We start from the raw sequence: 24,503 nt of genomic DNA on the forward strand, positions 1-24,503 counted from the left end.
CTCTTAGCAAATGGGCTTGTCTCCTGCCACACAGAGCCCATCAGCTTTGCTTTTGCGCTTCCAAATGTGCCTTTTCCCTCACACATCCTGCTCTCCTTTCCCACGCCTTGTAGAGGAAGTGGTCCTTCTCTTTACTGGACTCTGACACCAGATACTGTGGTACAGTGTCATCTAGAGAAAAGCAGGGAGTGGGGTCTGGACTCAGGCTGCCTGGTTCCAATCCGAATACCACTACTTAATGGAAAACCATGAACAGGCTACCCAAACCTGCTTCCTAATGTGCAAAATGGGCACCATCGTTATGCCTACCCCCTGGCATTGAAATGGGGATTAAGTGAAACGCTCCACATACAGTGTCTGGAAAGTAATTGGTACATATGGAATAGTCACTATTGTTGAGGTTATGAAAGGTTCCCAAACTCCGCACATCAAAAACGGAGCTGCTCCTCGCTTCCTAACCATCCAACTATTTCCTCTGTTGAATTTTCTCCTTTGTCTGCATCATCGCCATGTGCTATGTCCCAGAAGCTCAAGTCCTCAGTCATCCTCACTCGTCAGTCTTTAAGTCTTGATGCTATGCAATGCCTCTCCGATTTATCCACTTCCTCTCCATTTCCACAGGCTCTGAATAGGTTCAGGATTCATCATGATTTCTCATGGACATAATGTACAGCCTTTCTTTTATCTGTCTGACCTCTGTATGGTCACCAAAGTTGCCTTACTAAAGAACACTTACCATCACGCTCTTACCCTTCGTAAGGGTGCAATGTGGTAGCACTGGAGGCCCCCAAAATGGGGCTTGCCATACCTTTCTAGCCCCAGGAACCACCAGCAATCCTCCCCGCCTCTCCTTGGTGTCATGCCCCCAACCCCATTGCACCTGCCATCAGCTCTCAGTTCCTCGTTGGGCTTTCTCCAACACTGCAGGCCAAATTACTTCTTCATTTCCATTTCACTCACTTTGTTCTTGCCAGAAATAAGCCAATTTTCTGATCCACCATAGGCCATTGTATTCGTATCCGACTCCCTTCCCACCTCCAGACTGCCTTCCCTGTTGTCGGTAACAGAATGGGATTCTGCCGTGGCAGAGCATCCCTCAGACCCAAGACCTCAAGATTGCTGCTCATTGTTGCCATCTACAGTACAATAAATCTAGACATACTTTGAAGGGTTAGAGTTGTAGAATTGGCATTTTGGGGGAAACGGTATATTTTTTTTAATGCTTCAAACATGTTCTCTTTTATTCCATATTGCTGTGAGAGGGTATGAACATGAATGTGTTAACATATATTGGCTCTATATGCTTTTGGCAAAATGTACTTTGAAAATACTGTTCTTCCAATCAGCTTTAACATTGGAATAGAAAATAGGTTGAATGGAGTGTCTGTGTGAAAATCTGTGGGTGGAAATCTCTCTAGCGAGTATTATATATACAGAAAAACCCCACCCTTTGTGGACTTCATTTTATTATAATAATTTAAACGTATGCCAATTATGAAAAACCTATATGTGTGTAGCTTTTATATCTTTAAACCAAAATAAAATTGTAAACCAAACTCTATCACAAAATAAAAATTCAGGATTATTCTACTTTTTATAGTTTTTCTGACTGTTAGCTGAACCAGTTTTCTCTCATTTGATAATATGTTGAGAATGTCTTTCGTGTCATTAAATTTTCTACTGCAATGCTGTCCAGAAGAAAGATAATGCAAGCCATACATGTAATTTCAAATTTTCAGATAGCTACATTAAAAGGTTTAAAGGAACAGGTGAAATTAATTTTAAATCATTTAATCTAGCAGTATCTCCAAATATCATTTTGATGGGATCAGTATACAAGAATTACTGAACAATTTTATATTCTTGTGCCAACTCTTAGGCATCGGGGGAGTGTTCTACACTTCCAGCACGCCTCAGTTGGCACTGTGCGTGTTTCAGGTACTCAGTGTCCACACGTGACTGCCAGTGGCTCCCTATTGGACAGCACAGTGCTATAGGAACAACAACAACAACAACAAAAAAAAAAAAAAAAAAAAAAAAGAAAGAAAGGAAGAAAGAAAAGAAAAAGGAGGCAGGCTTTTAGATTATAAGATAAACATCCATTTTTTAAAAAAAAATATTTACTTTTGTCTAATCTGAAACTTTCAAAATGAACAAATTCTCAATCCAGAGCACTGATTTGTGTGCCTCCTATAAAATGGTACACCAGTTTTCTTATTTCTCAATCTGTGCCTATTTGATTTCCCCAAATTTCCTCAGGAAAACAGTCGACTAGAAAACGAGCTGCTGGAAAATGCGGAGAAGCTGGCTGAGTATGAGAAGCTGACAAACAGACTTCAGAGAAATTTGGAAAATGTGTTAGCAGAAAAGGTAAATCTGTTTAAATGTGACTTCCTGATACCCAGCTACCTAAGTGTGGTTTACGCAGAAGAGCGGGAGCAGTGCCACCAAGAAAATGTCTGCTAGGGAAGGCTGTAGGTGGCTGAGGGAAGCAGTCCCTCTTTGCAGAGATTTCATTTCACAGGTTGGATGTGAGGAAACCATTGCATGGCACTGAGAAATGATCCCTGGGTTAGCTGAACACACCCCTCTAGAAGGTTCTTCCCATCATCCCGTTGGTAGTGTTCCTACTTAAATGTCACATTCCTTTCATACTCGAGACTGGGTGAACACCAGGCTCTGGGACCTTTGGAATGTTATAGGTCAAAGAAGGACACTGGGAAAATGACAGCTTACGCCTTTTCCTTCTCTAGTTTGGTGACCTTGACCCCAGCAGTGCTGAATTCTTCCTGCAAGAAGAGAGGCTGACACAGATGAGGAATGAATATGAGCAGCAGTGCAGGGTGAGTGGCTGGAGAGGACTTAGCAAGTGGAGGCGTGCCTGGGTTCCAACCCCGCTTGGCCGTTTTCTAGCTGTGTGACCATGAGCAAGTCACTGACCCTGTGGAGCCTCGATGCCTCAAATGGAGGAGGTAAAAATAATGGGGTTGTTGTGACGATTCCATGAGTCACTGAGCGGAAAGTGCGTAGAACAGAGCCTGGGACATGGTAAGCACTTAACCCAAATGCTAGCTGTTAATATTATTATTTAGTATCTTGAAATATTAGGGAATCATGCACACTGCATCTAAGTCTGCTTTATCTAGGTCGGAAATTATCAGTGCTTAGTGGAAAATATGGTTTATTCCAAGTAGAAGACTCTGCGGTCATGTTGATGTGCTTATTCCAAAATTAGCCTTTCCTGATTCATCATTACAGACCTAATTGGATGTAGTTGGCTTTTGTCCCGTGGGTGTTTTTTTTCAGATTAGATTCCTTGTTTTATTTACAAAATGCAAATGAAGCAGAAACCATGAAAATCTTTAGCTAGTAAATAATTACAAATTCCTACCAGAAGAGACCAAAAAAAAAAAAATCCTTATATAAATAATAGAAGTATGGATTTTTTTTAGCTTAGTTATTTGAATTGTTTTTCTTAAACCACAAAGACTTCTTTATTCTAACAAGGTAAGCGTAACTGAGTTCTGACTGCTAGAGATGAACAGTCAGAGAAATGAGGAGAACATCACCTCCTTTTGAGGTTGTTCATAGTCTGCCTTCTCAGGAAATACATATGCACATCTTAAATAAAGAAAAGAAACATTCATGCTTTTACAATTAAGTTTGGCTGTTGGCTCTAAGCAAGTAGAGATGTTTTTATATGTCTTTGAAGTAAATTATGTCATCAGTAAAATCTGTCAGTTCTACCTCCAAAAATTCCCCAAATCCACCCACTTCTCTATTTTTCTGAAAGCTTTTTGTAACTATATAGTTCACCCATTTGAGGTTTACAAATCACTGTTTTTTAGCATATTCGCAGAATTGTGCAACCTTACCATAATCCATTTTAGAGCATTTCATCACACAAAAAGAAACTCTTACTCCACTTTATTATACTTTCTCTCATGACCCCAGCCCTGGCAACTAATCACCTACTTTCTGTCTCTCTAGATTTGCCTGTTCTTTACATTGCATATAAATGGAATTATATAATACATGGTCATTTGTATCTGGCTTGCTTCATTTAGCATAATGTTTTCAAGGTCCACCCATGTTGTAGCATGTATCAGTACTTCATTTATTTCAGTTGCTAAATAATATTCCATTATATGACTGTACCAGATTTTACTTATCCACTAGAGGCCTAGTGCACGAAATTCATGCACAGAAGGGGTGGGGAAGGGATCCCTCAGCCTGGCCTTCACCCTCTCCAATTTCGGACCACTGGCTCCTAACGGCTTGTCTGCCTGCCTGCCTGATTATCCCAAACTGCTCCCCTGCCAGTCTAATCGCCCCTAACTGCCCTCCCCTACCGGCCTGATTGCCTTCTAACTGCCCTCCCCTGCCAGCCTGATCACCTTAACTGCCTTTGCCTCGGCCACCCCGCCACTGTGGCTTTGTCCAAAAGGACACGTCTGGAAGATGTCCAGTCTAATTAGCACATTACCCTTTTATTAGTATAGATTCATTAGTTGATGAACATTTGGATTGTTTTGAAGATTGTGTGTAATGCTGATGTGAATGCTTGCGTGCAAGTTTTTGTGTGGATATATGCTTTCATTTCTCTTGGATATATACTGAGGAATGGAATTGCTGGGTCATACAATGACTGTGTGTTTAACTTTTTAAGGGAGTGCCAAGCAATTTCCAATGGGTTTGCACCATTTTACATTTCCACCAGGATGAGAGTTCCATCTCTACAACCTGGCCAGTAGTTACTATTGTAAGCCTTCTTTTATTATAGCCATTCTAGCAGCTCTGAAGCGGCATCTCACTGTAGTTTTGATTTGCATTTTCTTGATGGCTAATGATGTTGAGTGTCTTTTCATTTGTTTATTGGTATATCCACTTTAGAGAAATATCTATTTGATATTCAAAGATCCTTTGCCTAAAAGTGAGTTAGTCTTTTTAGTGTTGAGTTTTAATAGTTCTTTATATATTCTAGTTGCAAGTTCCTTTTATAATTTGCAAAAACTTTCCTCCCATTATCTAGGTGTTTTTTTGTTTTGTTTTGTTTTGTTTTTCTTGATGGTATCCTTTGAAACCCAAAAGTCTTTCTTTTGTTGCTTGGTTTCACCCCCAATACTCATGTTGGTTTTTAAACTCCAGGTATTACAAGACCAAGTGGATGAACTCCAGTCTGAGCTGGAAGAGTATCGCACACAAGGCAAAGTTCCCAGACTTCCCTTGAAGGACACACTGTCAGAAGAACTTGGTGTTAACAGCGGTTGCCTTGAGCCTGAGCAGGGTAAGCCATTCAGACACCATCTTTTCAGAGCCTCTGCCTTTGACTTGCCTTTTAGAGCCACGGTTGAATGTAGAACAGACAAACTTTGGCTACAATAACAACAGAGAAAGACTTTGGCAGTACTATTATTTTCTTGAACTATTTCACTTGTGGTCTGTGTTTTCATTCATTCTTGAAGTCTCTATGAGAATATTTCTATCTAATTTTGATATGTAACAACCAAGGAATGGGAAAATCAAACCACAAAAATATTTGCTATGTTTAAAAAAAGAAACTGGCTACAAGTCTGAGAATCCAGGCCTTGGGAGTATTAGAATTCAGACACTGAACTATTGCTGAATTCTCCCTTTCTAAAAGAGTGAATAACTGGTATGGCGATGATGATGATTATTATTCTTTTTTTTTTTTTTTTTTTTGCACAGGGGTGAGGGGTGGGAAGCGGGGGCGCCAGAGACCACAGAATTTGGTTTTCTTATGCTGGCTGTGTTAAATGTCTATATTGCCTCTCCAAAACAATAAATAAAATAAATGTGTTGGTTGTCTGTGCCTTTGAGGAAGATTTTGAGTGGCAAGGCTAGGAAGCCTTCCTCTATTTATTATCAACTCTTTCCTCCTTCCTGATCTTCTGCCTCTTTCTTCCAGTGTGTTGAGTTTGAATGCCTAAAGGGCTCATAATAAACTCTCCTGTCTTAAATACTTTTGCCCACTAATAGTTATTACAGGAGTCCAGGTCCTTTTAAAGAGTTATTCTTATCCTCACTTATTTATTCTAGAATAAATAAGGGATGGGGGGAAAGACAAAAAGAAGCCTTAAGACCTTTCTTTTGATTCTCAATCTGTAGCTTTACTGTAGTGTAAGGATGGAGCCCAACTGATAATATGATACATAGCAGAAGCTTTTCTGGACTTTTCCATAGGTGACCAAGTGTTGGGTGTTCTCATGGGTACGTAACTTGCACTATCACTCTCCAGTTGAGGATATGCCATGAAATATAAAGCAAAACAGCTCAAAGCAAGACTGTCAATTCTAGATGCAAGATTTATGCCCATCTGCCTGTGTACACTCACATGAAAAACTTTTTTGTTGTTGTTGTTAATCCTTACCTGAGAATTTTTCATTGATTTTTAGAGCGAGTGGAAGGCAGGGGGAGAGATAGAGAGAGAGAAACATATTGATTGGATGCCTTCTCCATGTGTATCGATTAGGGCTGGAACCTGCAACCAAGCCCTTGACCAGAATCGAACCTGGGATCCAAACTGGCTAAGGCTGAAAAACACTTTTGAGTCCCCTGCCTTAAAAGATTTCTACATAATATTAGCTCTAATCATTTTGTCTATGTACTAGCTCAGCCCCCAACTTAACACTTTACAACATTTCAAAGTCCCTCTTAGTCATCATCCTGGGCCATTGCAGAGGTGAACTCATACAGTTGAGTTGAGATTTCCCCCAGACTTCCTATATTTGTGTTCCCAATCTACGCCCTATTTGTCCTTCTTTGTCTTTTATTATAGCCTTTGTTTTTAAAATCTGTATTGCTATCCCAGCTTTTTTTTTTTTTTTTTTTTTTTTTGCATTTCCATTTTCATGAAATATCTTTTCCATCCTTTTAGTCTGTGTATATCTTTCATTCTGAGGTGGGTCTCTTTTTTTTTTTTTTTTTTTTAATATATTTTATTGATTTTGTTCAGAGAGGAAGAGAGAGAGATAGAGAGTTAGAAACATCGATAGAGAGAGTCATCGATCAGCTGCCTCTTGCACACCCCCTACTGGGGATGTGCCCGCAACCAAGGTGCATGCCCTTGACCAGAATCGAATCCGGGACCTTTCAGTCCCCAAGCCGATGCTCTATCCATTGAGCCAAACCGGTTTCAGCTGAGGTGGGTCTCTTATAGACAGCATCTATATGGGTCTTGTTTTCTTTTCTTTTTTTCTTTTTTTTAATATATTTTATTGATTTTGTACAGAGAGGAAGGGAGAGAGATAGAGAGTCAGAAACATCGATGAGAGAGTCATCGATCAGCTGCCTCTTGCACACCCCCTACTGGGGATATGCCCGCAGCCAAGGTATATGCCTTTGACCGGAATCGAACCCGGGACCTTTCAGTCCCCAAGCTGACGCTCTATCCATTGAGCCAAACCGGTCCCGGCTGGGTCTTGTTTTCTTATCCATTCAGCTACCCTATATCTTTTAATTAGAACATTTAAGCCATTTGCATTTAAAGTGGATATTGACAGGTACATATGTATTGTCATTTTAATTTTATTCATTATAACTACATTCCTCTGTTGTTATTGTTCTTCTTCTTAACAATGAAGACCCTTTAACATTTCTTGAAATACTGGTTTGGTGGTAATGAACTCCTTTAGCCTTTTCTTGTCTGGGAAATTCTTTATTTCTCCCTCAATTTTAAATGATAGCTTTGCTGGGTAAAATAGTCTTGGTTATAGGTCCTTGCTTTTCATTGCTTTGGATATTTCATGACAATGCCCTCTGGCCTGAAATGTTTCTGTTGAGAAATAACCTTATGCCGAAACCGGTTTGGCTCAATGGATAGAGCGTCAGCTTGGGGACTAAAGGGACCCGGGTTCGATTCCGGTCAAGGGCATGTACCTTGGTTGCGGGCATATCCCCAGTAGGGGGTGTGCAAGAGGCAGCTGATCGATGACTCTCTCTCATCGATGTTTCTAGCTCTCTATCTCTCTCCCTTCCTCTCTGTACAAAATCAATAAAATATATTAAAAAAAAAAAAAAAAAAAAGAGAGAAATAACCTTATAGACTTATGGGAGCTTCCTTATAGATAACTGTCTTCCTCTTGCTGCTTTTAAGATTCTCTCTTTGTATGGAGTGGCATGCTCCACCCAAGAAAGACGGAAAAGTGGAAAGATGCCATTGTGGAAAAGTGACTCAGTACAGGAATCCTGGAAACGGTTCCATCATCTCTTTCCCCAGAGCCACAAACACCCATCTCTCCTCACACGATTTTAGTATGCTCTGCCCTCCCTCCATCTGAACCCAGGTTGAGTGGCTGCAAACGAAATTTTGTGTGTTATCCCTTAAGGAGGGCACCTGTGTCCCTAGTGCAGACTCCTGTCTCTCCCTGGTGGACAGAATCCCTCCTGCTTTTCACAGCCAGATGTTATGTGGATGCCTCTTGCTGGCTCTGGTGCTCTTGGATGGGGAGTCTAGCATGAGGTTGAGACCCCATGCTCCTCGGAGGGAACCTTTGCAGCTGAGATATCCCACCAGATTCTCAGCTGCGGCCCTTGAGAACAGGGCCAGGCCTTTTCATGTTTCCTCCCTTACTACCAGTGTAAATCCTTGGTTATAAGACTTCTGTTCAAATAGTCTTTGTTTGGTTATTATAGTTGATTGCTCTATATTTTAATTTTAATTCCAGTTTAGTCCTTGGAGGAGGTCCATGTACCTTCCATCTACTCTGCCACCATCTTGGACCTCTCTCCCTACCTAATTTGTAGCTAGGTATTTGTTAGATGGAGAGAAGGCTGGTTGATTTGACCAAACTACTTCAGTCCACAGCATTTTTGTTAGGAGACAATCCTGTTTAGGAGAGAGTTTCCACATCTGCTGTCCAAAAAGATGGATTCTGTAAGGTTTGGTGCATTGACTGTACGTGACAGAATCTGCTCACCTTCATGTTTCTCTTGTTTTCCCTAATGCTCAAAAACAGAAGAGACTTCTCTTGCCTTCTACAGTTTCCTAGTAGATCTCATCTGTGGCAATTTAGGCTAAAATTATTCCTTTATTCAATGGATATTTCTACTCTGGTGCCAGCTGTGTTACTGAAAGATCAGGGTCAGTAGATCTCATGTATTTTCAGGGCTTGGTTCTGAAGATTGCAATCCACTGAATATGAGCCTCGAGGCAGAGTTGGTCATCGAACAGATGAAAGAACATCATCAGAGGGACTTGTGTCACCTAAGACTGGAGCTTGAAGATAAAGTAAGTCCTTACCAATCCTGTCCTCTAACTCTTTGATAGGCTTTTGCATGTAGTAGATTCTTAGTTCTTTGTTCTCATACAGCAGCATTTTCTATATATTTTCTCTTGTATCTTGGTGGCTACCGGGAACCCAAGTTCCTCAGGATGGTTTCATAGGCCAAAGGTGAGACTTTTTCCTCAGAGTTTCTCCAAAATGTAAGATCTTCATTTTCCTGCAAGCATAGAACTCAAAGGCCATTACATTTCCAACTTGTTAAAAAATGTCTTGATAAAACAAACAAACAAACAAAAAAGCCCTTTACTATAACAATATCTCTTAAATTATGTTACAAGTTCTGAATATTGGCCTCCAAAATCCTTCCTTAATCTTATTGCTTCAATTTATTGTACATTTTCATTTTTCTCTTTTACCATTCCTTGGAGTTATCCTATCCCCCAGTCAAACCAGGTGTTTTCTGTTTTTCATCACACTGTGCTTTGTTGCTCATGCTATCACATGCTATGCTATTTCTCTCTCTCTTGAAAGTCTACTTACCCTTCAGAGTTTATATCAAATGTTTTCCTCTTGCTGAACCCATTCCTGAACTACCCCTCCAACGATGCTTTTTCCCTCCTTTGAATCCCCTGGTTACATTGTAGCTCTTTCTTCTGTACCATACATATATAATTTTTTTTTTTAAATTCTGTCTCGTAGTACAATTCTCTGTTTGTCATAACCATGTCTAGACAGGTTTCTCCTTGGTGGCAGGGACTATGTCTTACCCATCTTTGTGTCCCCATGAGGCTTCCAGAGTGCCTGATAGGTGTTCAATGAATATATGAATTTAATTAAGTGTGTGAAGCCCCTAAGTTCACAGTAGGAAAGGATGCCTGGGATGACCAATGGTATCTAGGGGAAGGTCTAGTCAGTTTTAATAGAGTTGTTCAGAAACTAATACAATTGAGCCAAGTTAAAATAAAGGAAGGCAAACCATGCCTGATGTACATATATCTTATTTAATGTGTTTTTGAATTGTTACTTTAAAACGAAATGGGAATGCTGAGGGATGTATTATAGGAAAGGAAGTACTTCTGCCCCATCACATTTCAGCGGCCTGGAGCTGAGTGACCTTGCGGCGGTTTTGCTTTCTCACTTCAGGTGCAGCATTACGAAAAGCAGCTCGACGAAGCCAAGGCTGCCTGTGAAAAGGAGCAGGAGACCATGAGGCAAAAGTATGAGAATGAAGTGCACGTCCTGGAGAAACAAATAAGCGACCTTAACCATGAAATCGCAGAACTCCGGGGCCAGGCGGTGGTGCTCCAGGAGGCACAATATACGACTAACTGCAAACACGAGGAGGAGAAGAAGCTACTGCAGCTGAGGTGGGACAAGGAGAAGTCCCTCCTGCAGGAGACGCTGAGGCTGGAACATGAGGCCGAGCTCAAGGACAGACTGGGGCAGGCGGAGGAGAGCTTCGCCCGAGAGAGGGAGGGCCTTCTTCACGGCCGAGCCTGGACAGAAGAGAAGACGAGGGGCTTGACTCAGGAGCTGGAGCAGTTCCACCAGGAGCAGCTGAGAAGCCTGGCGGAGAAGCACGCCCTCGAGAAGGAGGAGCTGCGGAAAGAGCTCTTGGAGAAACACCAAAGGGAGCTGCAGGAGGAAAGGTAAGAAAATGGGGGAAATGAGCGGTCTGGGCTGCCGTCAGTCCCAGGCACCAGAAGTTCCAGGCAGAGGAGGAGACGCTAGTAAATCAGACTCAGTAAATTGCCCCTTGAAACACCTTTTCAGTTTTTCAGCTTGTTTTGCCGTTGTTCAGACATGAACCGTCTTGAGGTTATTGAAACTTTTTCTTTTGAAAGGGGAAAGTATGATTGATGACACACTTGTATTTATTTATTTTTTTAATCCTCACCCAAGGATATGTTTTTATTGACTTTTAGAGAGGGTGAAGGAGAGACAGAGAGAGATGTCCATGTAAGAGAGAAGCATCAATTGGTTGCCTCCCATATGCACCCTGACTGGAGATCAAACCCACAACCTAAGTGTGTGCCCTGACCAGGAATCGAACCTGCAACCTTTTGGTGTACGGGACCATGCTCCAACCAACTGAGCCACCCGACTGGAGCTCAGACTTGTATACTTTAAGGTCACCGATAAGGATAAGATTATTCCAAATGTGGGGCCTTCCTCGTTCGGTCCTGTTGTTTTCTGAGAAAGGCTATTTATAAACGACATTCTGGGCAAAGTCACACTTCCTCCCAGAGTTATGGAACTCTGCTGGGTGCTTACCTAACCCTGAGGTACACAGGAGGCCTTGGCGCTTCACCCTCTGATGGCCCCAGTGCTACTTCACTCAATACGAGGCGGAAACAGAAGGGACTGTAATTCTTGTGGCTTATGATTATTATCCTTCAATACATACTTAATGAAAAGGAAAAACAAATTCTATTTCCCAAGTTAGGGGGCTATCAAATGCATTTGATCATTTACAGTGAAATGTCAGTTTCAGTGTTTAGTTAAAAATCCAAAATCCAAAGGCATCCAGAATGGCAAAGCATTTTTTTCTTTCTTTCTACATTTTTCTTGCAAATGCAGAGAGATGTAAGTACGGAGCCTTTCCCAGTATGGCTGCTGGCCTTGGCTCTCAGACAGGACATCCCTTCTCCGCATAAGTGAATCACAGAGGGAGACGGGAAAACGATTTCTAGAGACGTATTGAACGTGTTTGCTTGGCAGCCGCTCCTGTGCGTGGGGAATGTTTCTTTGTTTGTTTGCTTCCGGACTTGCCGGCAGTTTCAGTAACGCTGTGTGTTGACCCCATCCAGGGGGAGAGTGGAGACTGAGTGTACTAGAAGAACCTGTCAGATAGAAGCCCAGTTTCGGGCCGAGTGTCAGACGGTCACGGAGAGGTGTGAGAGCGCGCTGCAGGGCCTGGAGAGGCACCTGCGCCGCGAGCTGGCGGAGCTGCGGGAGCAGCAGCGCGAGGAGCGGGCCCAGTGGCAGTTCGAGAAGGACGAGCTGGCGCAGGAGTGCGCCGAGGCCCAGGAGCGGCTGCAGGAGGCGCTGCGGAGGGAGGCGGCCACAGCCCTGGTCCTGACCCAGGAGAGGGAAGTGCTGGAGAAGACGTACAAGGAGCACCTCGGCGGCCTGGTTGCTGAGAGAGAGCAGCTGCTCAAAGACCTGGAAGACCTGAGAGAGGCGTCCGGAAGGCAGCAAAGCCTCCTGTCCAGCCAGCTCCTGGAGCTGCAGCGCGCTCACCAGAGAGAGCGGGAGGACCGCGAGCAGGCCCTGCGCCAGGCGGGCGCCTCGGAGCAGCTGGCCGGCCAGCGGCTGGAGAGGCTGCAGGCGGAACGTGACCAGGAGAGGCAGGACATGAGGTCCAAGCTCCTGGCCCTGGAGGGCGTCCACAGGGCGACCTGCGAGAACGCAGACCGGGAGCGGGCCGAGCTGAGCTCGGAGATCGCCCGGCTTCAGGATGAGATTAAGGAGCTGCAGCAGGTGGCATCGCCGCCCTCCGGGCCTCCGAATGGCGGCCAGGACGCGGGAGGGGAGGAGGCCGAGGGAAGCAGCGGAGCCCTGTCCCTGCTCCAGCAAGGAGAGCAGCTGCTGGAGGAGAACGGAGATGTCCTCCTGAGCCTGCAGAGAGCGCACGAGCAGGCCGTGAAGGAAAACGTGCGGATGGCCGCCGAAATCTCCAGGCTGCAGCAGAGGCTGCAGAAGCTGGAGCCAGGGTCCGTCGCGTCCTCTTGCTTGGAGGAGGCCACCGGCGGGCTCTTCGGAAATTCCGTGGAGCCAGCGGAGCCGTGTTTGCTGCAGAACCGAGGGAAGCGAGCAGGAGGCGTCCCCGGGCGGCGGCGAGTCCCGAGCGACCTGCAGGGCGACGAGGCCCGGGATCGGGGGAGCACGGGGACGAGCTCAGTTCGGAGACAGGAGGAGGTCCGGTCCGAGGCGTCCCTGGGGAGTTTCTCCGAGCTCGAGAACAGCGACGAGACCCGGACGGAGACCTGGGACCTGAAGAGTCAGGTCTCTCAGCTTCGGGAACAGCTAACGGCCTTGCGCGCAGACTGCGATCGAGCCTCCGAGAAGAAGCAGGAGCTGCTCTTGGACGTGTCCGTGCTGAAGAAGAAGCTGGGCGTGCTGGAGAGGATCGCCGAGGCCTCGCCCCCGTGCAGGCGGCTGTACGAGGACGCGGGCCGGGACCACGACTGTCTGCTGGAGGAGCTGCGGGCGCTGGAGGCGCACTACGAGGAGGCCCTGGAGAACAACAAGGAGCTGGCCGCCGAGGTCTTCCGGCTGCAGGACGAGCTGAGGCGGGCGGAAGAAGTGGCCGAGACGTTCCTCAGCCTGGAGAAGGGCTACGACGAGGTCCAGAGGGAGAACGAGGAGCTGCACGTCGTGGTGCTGAGGCTGGAAGGCACGATCGAGAGGCTGCAGGAAGGGGCAGGGCTCCGGTGCGGCTGCTCCTCCCCGTGGGAAGCCCCGTTGGAGGACCCGGCCCCCAAGCCCGGGCCCGGCGGGAAGGGACTTGCGCTCCATCAGACGCTGGAAGCACCTTCCCCAAAGGCTTTGAACGTATGCCGGGTTATAGAAGAACACTATCGAGAAAACCAGTACCTCGGGCAGGCGGACACCCAGATCCTGGGGACAGTCCAAGCCCGCGAAATCGCCTGGCTGCACAGAACAGTGCAGACCCGCGGAGAAAAGCCCGGAGAACAGAGCCAGGTGATCATCGAGGAGAACACCACCGTCCTCGGCCTCCAGCACGGACACGTCCAGCGCCAGGCCGTGATAGCGGAGCTAGAGCTGGAGAAGCAAAGGCTGCAGGAGCTGACTAGGAAGTTGAGGGAGAGAGTCGCTGATTTAGTGAAGCAGAGAGATGCCCCCGCTCAAGGAGGGAAGGAGGAGGAGCTGAAGACCATGATGCACGACCTGCAGGTCACGTGCAGTGAGATGCAGCAGAAGGTGGAGCTCCTGAGGTAACGTATGCACCTCCCAGCACCCACGGACTCCCGCCGAGCGCCTGGCCACCTCTAACTCCCGCTGCTTGCTGTGCCTAGAGACACTCACTAACCCGCTAGTCTCCGAGAAGAGAGCCGTGCCTTAGACTTCCTTCTGCTTCTGTCACCTTAACCAGTAGAGTAACCTTGCCTAGGAGGCACCCCCTTCCTCTGTAGGAAATAAATGTCGCTCATTGATGCGTGAAAGCTGATAACGGAGCGTGTTTGCTATTTAACCACGTGCTTCGTCCGTGTGTGTCGAGTCTTTAACTCTTTTCTGGCCCTTTGTTTGGACGGCTAGAACTTTTGTGGTTGCTAAATGTTATCTTCCTCATGCTGATGAAACATGCTATAGGAGGATGAATGCCTTTTGTGTATATTATTAGCTTGCTTGGTAGATGACTCTCTTTTTATACTAATATAGGATAGATGTGTTTTGTAGCTTATAGTTTTTTCCCCTCATGCCACTTGAAGATACATGCCAATATTCCGTAAGCAACAGAAATTTATCTTAGGACATATAATTTAAGTGAGGAGCTATCAGATCCTAATAAATAAAGACAAAGGCAAAAAGACTTGAACCGCTGCTCACTTGACTTTATAAACTATGTTGCAGTCGTCTTTTAGCCAATTTGGTTTTTTTTTTTAAATGTGTAAAAGACTGCATCGTGTCTGAAATATCTTGATGATATGAAACAAAATAATTTCATTCTGGATGTAGTTTTTCCTCTTCTTACTTCAGATGATTTTCCGTTCTAAAAACCAAGATGTAATGAAATGGGGAAAAAAATCACAAAGTAAACATTGTGTATATTTCAGCATGGCCCTTTCACTCATGTAGTGAACTCTCTTTCTCTGGGTACCTCGGGGCCTGAAACGAAAGCTCGTACAACTGAGTAATAAGGGGTCTGTCCCGTGGCAGCAGACAGGCCTGGAGACTGAGGTGGAGGAGTCATTTGCTCAGAGCAGTGGGCTCGCCACAGACGGGCTCAGCTACCAGAGTGGGCATCGCGACTCCCTCTGTCTCCACGGGCAGGTGTTTCAGCCACACTTCCCTCCTGCCTTAGTGAGAGTCTCACTTCCCGTAAGAAACGAGTCAAAATGTTATAGTTTGATTTCTAAGAACAGAGACTACTAATTTAGACTTCTCGTTTTAACTGGCATGAAATACTTGTTTCACTGGAAGTTACTAGAAAGTATTTTTCCAAAGTCGCCAGATGACTGCCTGGTTGTAACTGCTTTTCAAATCTCTGCTTCAGATACGAATCTGAGAAGCTTCAAGAAGAAAATTCTATTTTGAGAAGTGAAATTACTACTCTAAGTGAAGAAGATAGCATTTCTAACCTGCAGTTGGAGAAATTAAATGGATCTCAGGAAGAAATGTGGTAAGACATATACTTATGTTTTCTGAAGGCATTTTTGCAGGGACTGAAACTATTTTACCTCAACATTTAAAGATCTAACTCTTACTTATGTTTTCATTGTCTCTTTAGGCAAAATATAGAAACTGTAAAACAGGAAAAAGCCACAGTTCAGCAGATGGTCGAAGATTTAAAGAAACAGGTAAGGAGGTATTTTATACTTCCCAGTGTTACTTGAGTCTGAAATTTCCTTTTGTTATTTGAAATTTACAGATTTATAGGATATGCTATTGGAATAACATGTAGCGAGTGGTGGTAAGGTTTTTAATTCAGAGACTCAAAATGGAAACTCACCTCATGATGACTCTAACTTTCTATTTCTTATGGGTTTAATAATGTATTATCATTTCTTGGCTCTGAGTGCTTGATACAAGTTTTATGTCAGTGGGAATGGGTAGGTGATACTTGTAAAACCAAACCTATGTCATACTAGTTCTATCCCTCAGACAGTTAGTTGCACCTGTTAGCTCCTTCCTCTTTTCTCACCAGGATTGAAAGCAGAAAGTTAAGTACAAAATTTCACAGATACAGATTACCAATTAGTATCTTTTCACAGAATTATGATTTATTTAGATAACTTGTGCAAGCCAATGCCCAATTTGTACAGTCTCACAACATGCAATTGTGTGGGTGAAGGCCATTTAAAAACCTGCCTGGAACAGTCAGAGCATCCTGGGAAAAGAGTAGACAAGGTGTTAACGTCCAAAATGTATTTTGTACGCTCATAAACAAACTGGAGGCCCAGTGCACGTATTCGTGCACAGATTGGGACGGGCCGACAGGGGGAGGGGCCACAGGCAGTTGGTGCCAGTCCCACCTCCAATCAGGGTGTTGGGGTCAATCAAGAGGGTGGGAGGGGGAGGCGATCCGGGCCTGGTCAGGCTGGTTGGCTGCCAAAGTGCATTTCATAGCCACCGGTTGTTCTGGTCATTCCGCCGTTCTGTTTCCTGGGCTTTTATATATATAGATGGGAAAACCTAGGTGAAAAATGAATGACTGATATGAATAGTCAAGTCACAGAAAAAAAAAAAAAATACAACATATAAAAAGATGGTCAGCCTCATTAGTGATTAGAGAAGTACAAATTAAATGAGTTTCTTTTTTCTAATTAGCAAAAATTAAAAAGTGATTTCATCAAAATAAAAGAGGTGGTGAGGAAATGAAGGTGCTCTTCCCTAGCTGGTAGAACTGTAAGTTGGTAGCACTGTGAGAAAGACGTGTTGGGGATATCTATAAAAATAGTAATGTATATGCATGCCTCCTAACCCAACAGCCCCACTGCTAAAAAAAGAAAAGATCCTAAATGCAAAATGCTAACATGTGTAAGATTGCTTTGTTTCTTCATCATTAAAATTCAAGGCATTATGCAATGTCTTGATCCTTGGAGTACCCGACAGCCACTAAAATATGTAGCATATGGTGGTTTCTGAATGCACGGACTTAAAAGATGGGTCTGTAAGATAGGGTAAGTGGGAAAACAGGCTGTCCAAACATCTGAAATGATTCCAATTTTCGTTACAAAGAAGAAATTTCCCCATGTACAGTGTACGGGTTTTGTTATATGCATAGGAAGCAATTTGGAGGGATACACATGTATCCAGCTGTGAACCATGGCTACTCATGTGGCGTGGATCTATCCCTTCCTCACACATTTCTGAACTGGCTGGATGTGTAACAGTTTCTCTGTATTATTTCTGTTATTAAGTGTGTGTGTGTGTGTATAACTTCCTCTACATATCGAGGGAAAAACCAATTAGTCTCTAAATCTGTTTTTTTTTTAGCAGAAGTAGGGTAACTAGTTCTTAAAACTTATTTCAATTTTAATTAGATTTCAGAATTAAGAACCAAAAACCAACAGTTGGATTTGGAGAAGACGGAACTTAGCCAAAAGAACTCTCAAAATCAGAGAGAACTGCAAGAGCTTAATCAACGTCTGGCGGAAGCGCTGAGCCAGGAGAAGGAGGCAGGGCGCGGGCCGGTGGAGGAGTGGGAAGAGGAGAGGTCTGCTCTGGAGGAGGAGCTGGAGCGTTGCAAAGTGCAGGTACGGCCTGCAGCCACCCCGCAGCCTCCGTGGAGGAAACCCCAACAAATAAAAGAAGTGCTTACACTGTGTTACATTTCTTGTACATAAAATCTTAGTGATGAAAACAGTGTGGCCCTAATCAGTTTGGCTCAGTGGATAGAGCATCTGCCTGCAGACTCAAGGATCCCAGGTACAATTCTAGTCAAGGGCATGTACCTTGGTTGCAGGCACATCCCCAGTAGGGGGTGTGCAGGAGGCAGTTGATCTATGTTTCTCCCTCATCGATGTTTCTCTCTATCCCTCTCCCTTCCTCTCTGTAAAAACTCAATAAAATATATTTAAGAAGAAAGCAGTGTGATTACCGGTGTGTGAATAGATAGAGATATATAGATGTGTATTTATGGATGGCCCAGATCTTGGTTTCTAAACACCTTTCTCCTATAAAAGGAACCAGGGCTCCTTGGGAAAATGATTGATTCCAAGGCTGGGGGACAAGGAAAATTCAAGATGAGATTGGAACATTTCGTGGTGCCAGGAAGAAAAAAATGCTCAAAAAAGATGGGGTATGTTGAAAGGACACAGGGCCCAACCTCCTTTAGGCCAAAGATGGAACAGTTTCAGCAACAAAGTAATCATAGTAAAATATAAAATAAATAAGCTTATAAACGTAGGATAAAATAAATATCTATATAACCACACCAAAATAAAAAACTGAATAAATAAAGGGGAAGACATATTGTCTTCCTTAGAGTAGAATTCCAATTAATAAACGTAGAAAAAAATAGAAAGTCATTAGAAGGCAAACACCAGAGTAGTAATTGTAGACAAAACCTACTGATAGACACTAAAATTAATAAGGAAAAGTTTGAGAAACACGATCTTCATAGCCTCAAGTATGTCTCCAAAAGAGAGAGTTACTTTATAGTAACTTTTGAAGAAAATCTTCAAAACTACCCTAAAAATCATGTTCATGCCTTTTGAGAGGAGAACCTTTTAAAAGGTTATATTCAGTATAAGGATGAATGGCCATAAAATGGTGTCATTGGTTCTCATTCATATTCTCCCTCTCTCTCTCTCTCTCTCTCTCTCTCTCTCTCTATCCTGAAGCACATCCACGCCTCTCCTTCCTCGTTTGTCCCTCAACAGGCACATCTCTCTCTTTCTCCTATGCACCAAGGGTCTTTCTCCTACTTGGGTAACTTTTATTTATTTTTTTATTTTTTTTTTATTGATTTTTCAGAGAGAGGAAGGGAGAGGGATAGAGAGCTAGAAACATCGATGAGAGAGATACATTGACCAGCTGCCTCCTGCGCACCCCCCACCGGGGATGTGCCCTCAACCAATGTACATGCCCTTGACCGGAATCGAACCTGGGACCTTTCAGTCCACAGACCGACACTCTATCCACTGAGCCAAACCGGTTTCGGCTACTTCTGTAACTTTCTGAGCAAACTTTCCCTTATTTAAAAACAAAAGTGTGTCATTGAATTTGTGCTAGTGTGCCCCTAACGCTGCCTTTTGTGGCCTAGTAAGTTTCCTCGGGCTAAATAAATGTGTCTGTTAACTTTTCGATGTTTTTCTTAGTCCTCCACTTTAGTGTCTTCTTTGGAGGCCGAACTCTCTGAAGTGAAAATACAGATGCACAGAGTGGAGCAGGAAAACCTCCTTCTCAAAGATGAACTGGAGAAAACGAAGCAGGTAAGACTGCTGCTTCGGAGCGGCCCGGGGAACGTGTTGTGGAACAGTGTGTCCCCGAGGGCCTGGCTTTGCCAGCCACCACGTGTCCTTTTCACTGAATCCTGTCAGCTAGCTCACTGCTTGGTAAAGTTGAAGGCTTGCAATACAAGTCTATTTTTTTTATTTTATATTCTATTGATTTTTTACAGAGAGGAAGAGAGAGGGATAGAGAGTTAGAAGCAACGATTAGAGATGAACATTGATCGGCTGCCTCCTGCACACCCCCCCACCGGGGATGTGCCCGCAACCAAGGCACATGCCCTTGACCGGAATCGAACCCGGGACCCTTCAGTCCGCAGACCGACGCTCTACCACTGAGCCAAACCGGTTTCGGCTACAAGTCTATTTTTAAGGGCTTTTACTGCTAAATCTCTAGTTCTAGTTTGTAACTTATATATGTCGTAGACTGAAATTCTGTTGCTGTAAATGACCACAACCACTTCAGTTTAAGAAAGGTGATGTTCTACTTTCTCCAAACCAGATGAAAAAGTAATAGAAATTTGTCTAAAAAGAAGGTAACTTTTTCCTTATAACTTTATTAACTACCCATCCAGGCCAGCCTCGAACACCTACCACCGTGTCGCTAGCCTGTGACCTGATCCTCCCTCTGCAGGGCAATTGTGGGTGGATAGTGAGGCCCCCAGCCAATCGCACTGCACCTGCCTTGGCTGGCCTGGTGCCAGTGCGTGTCATAGCATAGTCGTCCAGACGGTCATTCTGCTGTACAGTTTGTTCATCAATTTGCATATTATACTTTTATTATTATAGGTTCTGAAATTTTCAGTGAGTACATGAATCTTTCTGCTTGAGCAAAACTGATTTATAATAGGAGAATTTCATCATTCCATTTTGTTTAATTTGTTTCACAAATGGATTACTTTATATTCCTTACGTTATAAAATTCTCTCTTGTACCTGTGTATTTTATGAGCATAACGGTGTCCCTGCCGCTGAGAGTTCTGTTCATGTTGACCTCTAAGTGACTTCTGTCCGACTTGATTTCCTAATCTTCTATAATAAAAGAGGAATATGCAAATTGTCCCGGACACTGTAACATCGTGACCCATCAGCAGGAGCCATGTACAGCAGGAGCGGGTGGATGGGAGTGCCATCACCAGGAGGGCCTCCCCGCAGCCAGCCCTGGGGCAGCCCCCGCGGAAGCAGTGAGCCCCGGCAGCGGTGCGTCCCTGGCCCGGGATGTGGCACTGCCTACGTGCGTCCTGCCTGTGTCCCTGGCCTGGGAGGTGATGCTGCCTGTGTGCGTCCCTGCCCAGTTTATTAATAAACTAGAGGCCCAGTGCATGAAATTCGTGCACAGGGCAGTGGGGGGTTTCCTCAGCCCATATTGCACCCTCTCCAATCTGGGACCCCTTGAGGGAAATGTCAGACATCGCTCTCACAATCCAGGACAGCTGGCTCCCAGTCACTTGTAAAATTATAAAACTCTCAGGGAATTTGTTTCCCTCATAATGCCTCATACAATACTGTTGCCTAACGGGGACTTTCACAGAACCTCTTCAAGTCAGATGCTACTGTGCCAAGCACCTCTCTTCTGCCATAACAGAAGCTGTCAGTCCCCATAAACATCGCAGAAGTCAAAACATGCAGGGCACTTCTCTGGTGGATAAGTATCCCAAAGCTATTATTACCAACTTCATCCAAATTAAGAGGGGCACACTTTTCTCCGTTACCTTTGAAAGCCGGCCTGTTGTTCAGCCTCTAAGATGACAATGATGGATTCCAAATCCATAACAGGGGAAACGTGTGCTTTGTGACTTTGCTAAGCTAGAGATGAGGAGGAGAGGAGCAGAGCTGGGAGTAAGGGAGCTTGATGAGGACATCATTCCGCACTTCTTCATGGCGCATATTTTACGGGGGCGTTGACATAAACTGTGCCCTGGAAAAGCAGAGAGCCCCGTCTCCCTTTGGCAGGAAGCTGTTTTGTGGCACTGCTTTGGATCACAGAGCGGGACGGTGTCAGCCACACAGCTTGGACCTGGGAAGCACGGGCTGCTCTCTGGGACATAATGACTCCTCATGCACAGAGCACTTTTGTTAACTGTTGCACCGAAAAGAAACATGAACAGTGTCAGCAGAAACCATCAGGCTGTTCGTAGATGCCTAGCAGGCTTTGTGAGGGCCCCGGGCTGGGGAGGCAAGGGGGTGAACAAAGGAGAGGCCCTTCCTTAAGCCAGTGCCCCGGTGCTTTAAAACACATTTCCCTACATCCTCCTGGCATGTTTAGATTTGTAAGGTATGCTGGATTTGTTGCCAGTGGAAGGCCAAAGTCAACCCTCAAAGACTATTTTGTCATCGTATTCCTAAAGCTAAATGGAAAAGAACTTAAGGGAGGAAGTAGAAAGATGGCCATAAAATCATAATGATAATAAAGCATTGAAAACTCGGAAGCCAAGTGAAGTGGAGGGAAATGGAAAATGCATGAACTGTGGAAACGAGTTAAGTGTAAGAAACCAGTCTCTTCAAAGCAGTGGTGGGGGAGGGGAGGGGAGGTTGCTCCCCCACCCTGGGGCATTTAGCGATGTCTGGGGGTGTTTTTTTGTTTTTAAAACTGATGTGTGGGGACGGTGTGTGTGTGTGTGTGTGTGTGTGTGTGTGTGTGTGTGTGCGCGCGCGCGTGCTACTGGAATCTGATGGGTAAAGCCAGACATGCTGTTAACCACCCTACAGTGCACAGGGCAGACCCCACAGCAAAGAACTATGTGGCCCCAAATGTCCATAGTGCTAAGGCTGATGCTGACGAGAAACAAAAAAGTCTTGGGTTTTCCTGATTCCATGAAGTGGAGAGGAGGAAGCCAGAGTGTCCACACCGCAACATTTTCCTAAGCAAGTGGGTTTGGGCATCTTCCAAAGGGAAGGGATATGGAACGAGCTAAAAAAAAAAATAACGTTTTGTCTTTCACCTTGTTCTTGTATTAATGCATTGTACTTGGTGCATACCAATTCCATAACCTTGACTGAGATTTTTGAAAATGATTTATTTAAGAAAGCATGAGGAAAATGTATTGTGCTAGATGTACACAAGTTAGATTGATGACAGGATGTCAGTATGTTATTTATTTTACTCTGAACGTAAAACAGAAAGCTGGGGCCATTATTTATCAATGTCTGTCTGGCTGAATCTATCTGAACAGACATCTCAACAGTGCCTTGGAGAATGGAGAGAAACTATTTGCAGGGAACATTTTGTTAATGTTAATTATAGCCCCCAAGAGTTGATGTGTCCTCTGAAATATCCACAGACAGGGAAATAGCAGCAGCCCTGAAAATGCCCCGTTTATAAATACCTTTGGATAAATATCGGCATGAGATGTGAGGGGGCTCGTTTGTTTATCTCTTCCAGCTGCGCAGATGTCCCGATCTCTCTGACTTCCAGCAAAAAATTTCTAGTGTTCTCAGCTACAATGAAAAATTGCAGAAAGAGAAGGAAGCTCTGAGTGAAGAATTGAATAGCTGCGTTGATAAGGTAGTAAAAATAAGATGACGTTCTGCCATCATTGTACAGTGGGCACCATACTGAGCATTTCTCCGCGCCCTCAGCACACAGGCCTGATTGTTCCGGAAGCTTCTGGAATAGCATTTCAGCTGGCATTCTGTGACCTTAGGAGCTCCCCAGGCCATGATTTTAACAGGAGTTTAAAGTAGTTGTCTAATAACTACATCATTATATACAGTAATATAAAGTCTGTCTCATTTTAATATGTAGCCATGCTACTTCATCTATAGTATTATTTAAAGATATCACTATGTACTTATATATAGCAGAGATAATATATTGTTGCCTTTAATAATATAAGATCTGGTACATAGACACTTTTTTTTTCTATAGTGTTTTCCCTAGCAAATCCAAAACACTGCTTTTGTCCCGCCTGCCTTAGTAGGTACTCTGTATTTTCCTATTATGGGACACTCTTAAGATTTCTCATTGCCTTCCAGTCTACCATCTCTAACCCGCAAAATATGAGGCCATGAGAAAGGAAAATGGAAATGCCCAAAGAGAAGACACTCCTCCAAATTATAGGTAGAAAGGGAGTCAGTTGGGAAAACTTCTTTCTTCTGCCTTGCTCTGCTCCCCCTTAAATAAATTTTTACAGGACCATGTAAATAAATGGTACTTGATCTTTGTAGTGTAAGTGGAGACATGTAAATTGAGACTAGATGCCCTGTTACCTCTTGTCTTTCCCTGAAACAGTTGGCAAAATCCAGTCATCTAGAGCGCAAAATTGCTGCTATGAAGCAAGAACAGAAGTCTTGGGAACAGCAGAGTGAAAGCTTGAAATTGCAACTAGCGGCTTCACAGGAAAAGGTGTGTGGACAATTTGTGCTTCGTCTGCACAGCTCATGTTTTCCTGCATCTTCCAGCAGAACCCCCAGGGGAAAGAATGCCCGTGGCCTAAAAGGACTCGGATTTACTTTGACTAGTAGTGGATACATACTTACAATTTAGTGAAATAATTTGAATATTTCCCTCAAATTTCATTATTATGGGATTATCTTATAATTATGAGGTTACTTATTTATAAAAGCTTGTGAATAATGTGTAAAAAGGACTGCTTGTTCCAAATTTAGAAATGGAATTTCTAAGGCAGGTGCATGCCCTATTCTAAAGACATCTGTCAACATTCCTTCTACCAATTTAATTTTTTTAATTGAAATAATTGAGATGTTAGCACGGTAGACTAGGGTTCTGCCAGTATATATTCTTATTTTTATCTAAGAGGTCCTTTACAAACCAATACCACAGGCTAATAAAAGTATAGAAATTCTTACAATTTGTATAAAATTAAGCTTTTGTGGTGCCAGTTGGTCCTCACTGGTTCTGTAAGATATCACTTGGTAATGTATCAGCAATACCTGCTCCAGGCATAGTTCATCGTCATCATAAATGTAATGTAACATCCTATAAATATACATAATATCCTGGGTTTCCACAGGCCACTGTATAGCACTGAATATAATGAGTAGAAACAGAGGGGATCTAGCTGTTATCTTGTCCTAGCTCGTTCATCATACCTGGACGTGCTACAGGTGAGACCACAAGGATCTGGGTCACAGTGTAAGGTTGTTCTCGTGATGCA

General features: G+C 44.0%; 1 protein-coding gene across 7 annotated transcripts in view; it reads left to right on the top strand.

The window, feature by feature from the left end:
- Nucleotides 1-24,503, top strand: part of NIN (ninein) — a 98,706-nt gene that overhangs the window by 55,623 nt on the left and 18,580 nt on the right. For 6 of the 7 annotated variants that reach the window (XR_014795219.1, XM_084886407.1, XM_084886409.1 and 3 more), the window contains 12 exons: nucleotides 2,260-2,370; nucleotides 2,754-2,843; nucleotides 5,149-5,287; nucleotides 9,129-9,250; nucleotides 10,389-10,894; nucleotides 12,056-14,206; nucleotides 15,487-15,612; nucleotides 15,721-15,790; nucleotides 17,477-17,689; nucleotides 19,256-19,369; nucleotides 22,769-22,891; nucleotides 23,618-23,731. Coding sequence is in view for 6 of the 7 variants with exons in the window: in XM_084886407.1 (XP_084742533.1) it covers nucleotides 2,260-2,370; nucleotides 2,754-2,843; nucleotides 5,149-5,287; nucleotides 9,129-9,250; nucleotides 10,389-10,894; nucleotides 12,056-14,206; nucleotides 15,487-15,612; nucleotides 15,721-15,790; nucleotides 17,477-17,689; nucleotides 19,256-19,369; nucleotides 22,769-22,891; nucleotides 23,618-23,731 (3,879 nt within the window). In the remaining variant the exon portion in view is untranslated. The remainder of the gene's footprint in view (nucleotides 1-2,259; nucleotides 2,371-2,753; nucleotides 2,844-5,148; nucleotides 5,288-9,128; nucleotides 9,251-10,388; nucleotides 10,895-12,055; nucleotides 14,207-15,486; nucleotides 15,613-15,720; nucleotides 15,791-17,476; nucleotides 17,690-19,255; nucleotides 19,370-22,768; nucleotides 22,892-23,617; nucleotides 23,732-24,503) is intronic. The other variant, XM_084886412.1, reaches the window with a different exon arrangement.

This window comes from Pipistrellus hanaki, assembly GCF_964339955.1.
Source record: "Pipistrellus hanaki genome assembly, chromosome: 1".
Taxonomy (NCBI): domain Eukaryota; kingdom Metazoa; phylum Chordata; class Mammalia; order Chiroptera; family Vespertilionidae; genus Pipistrellus; species Pipistrellus hanaki.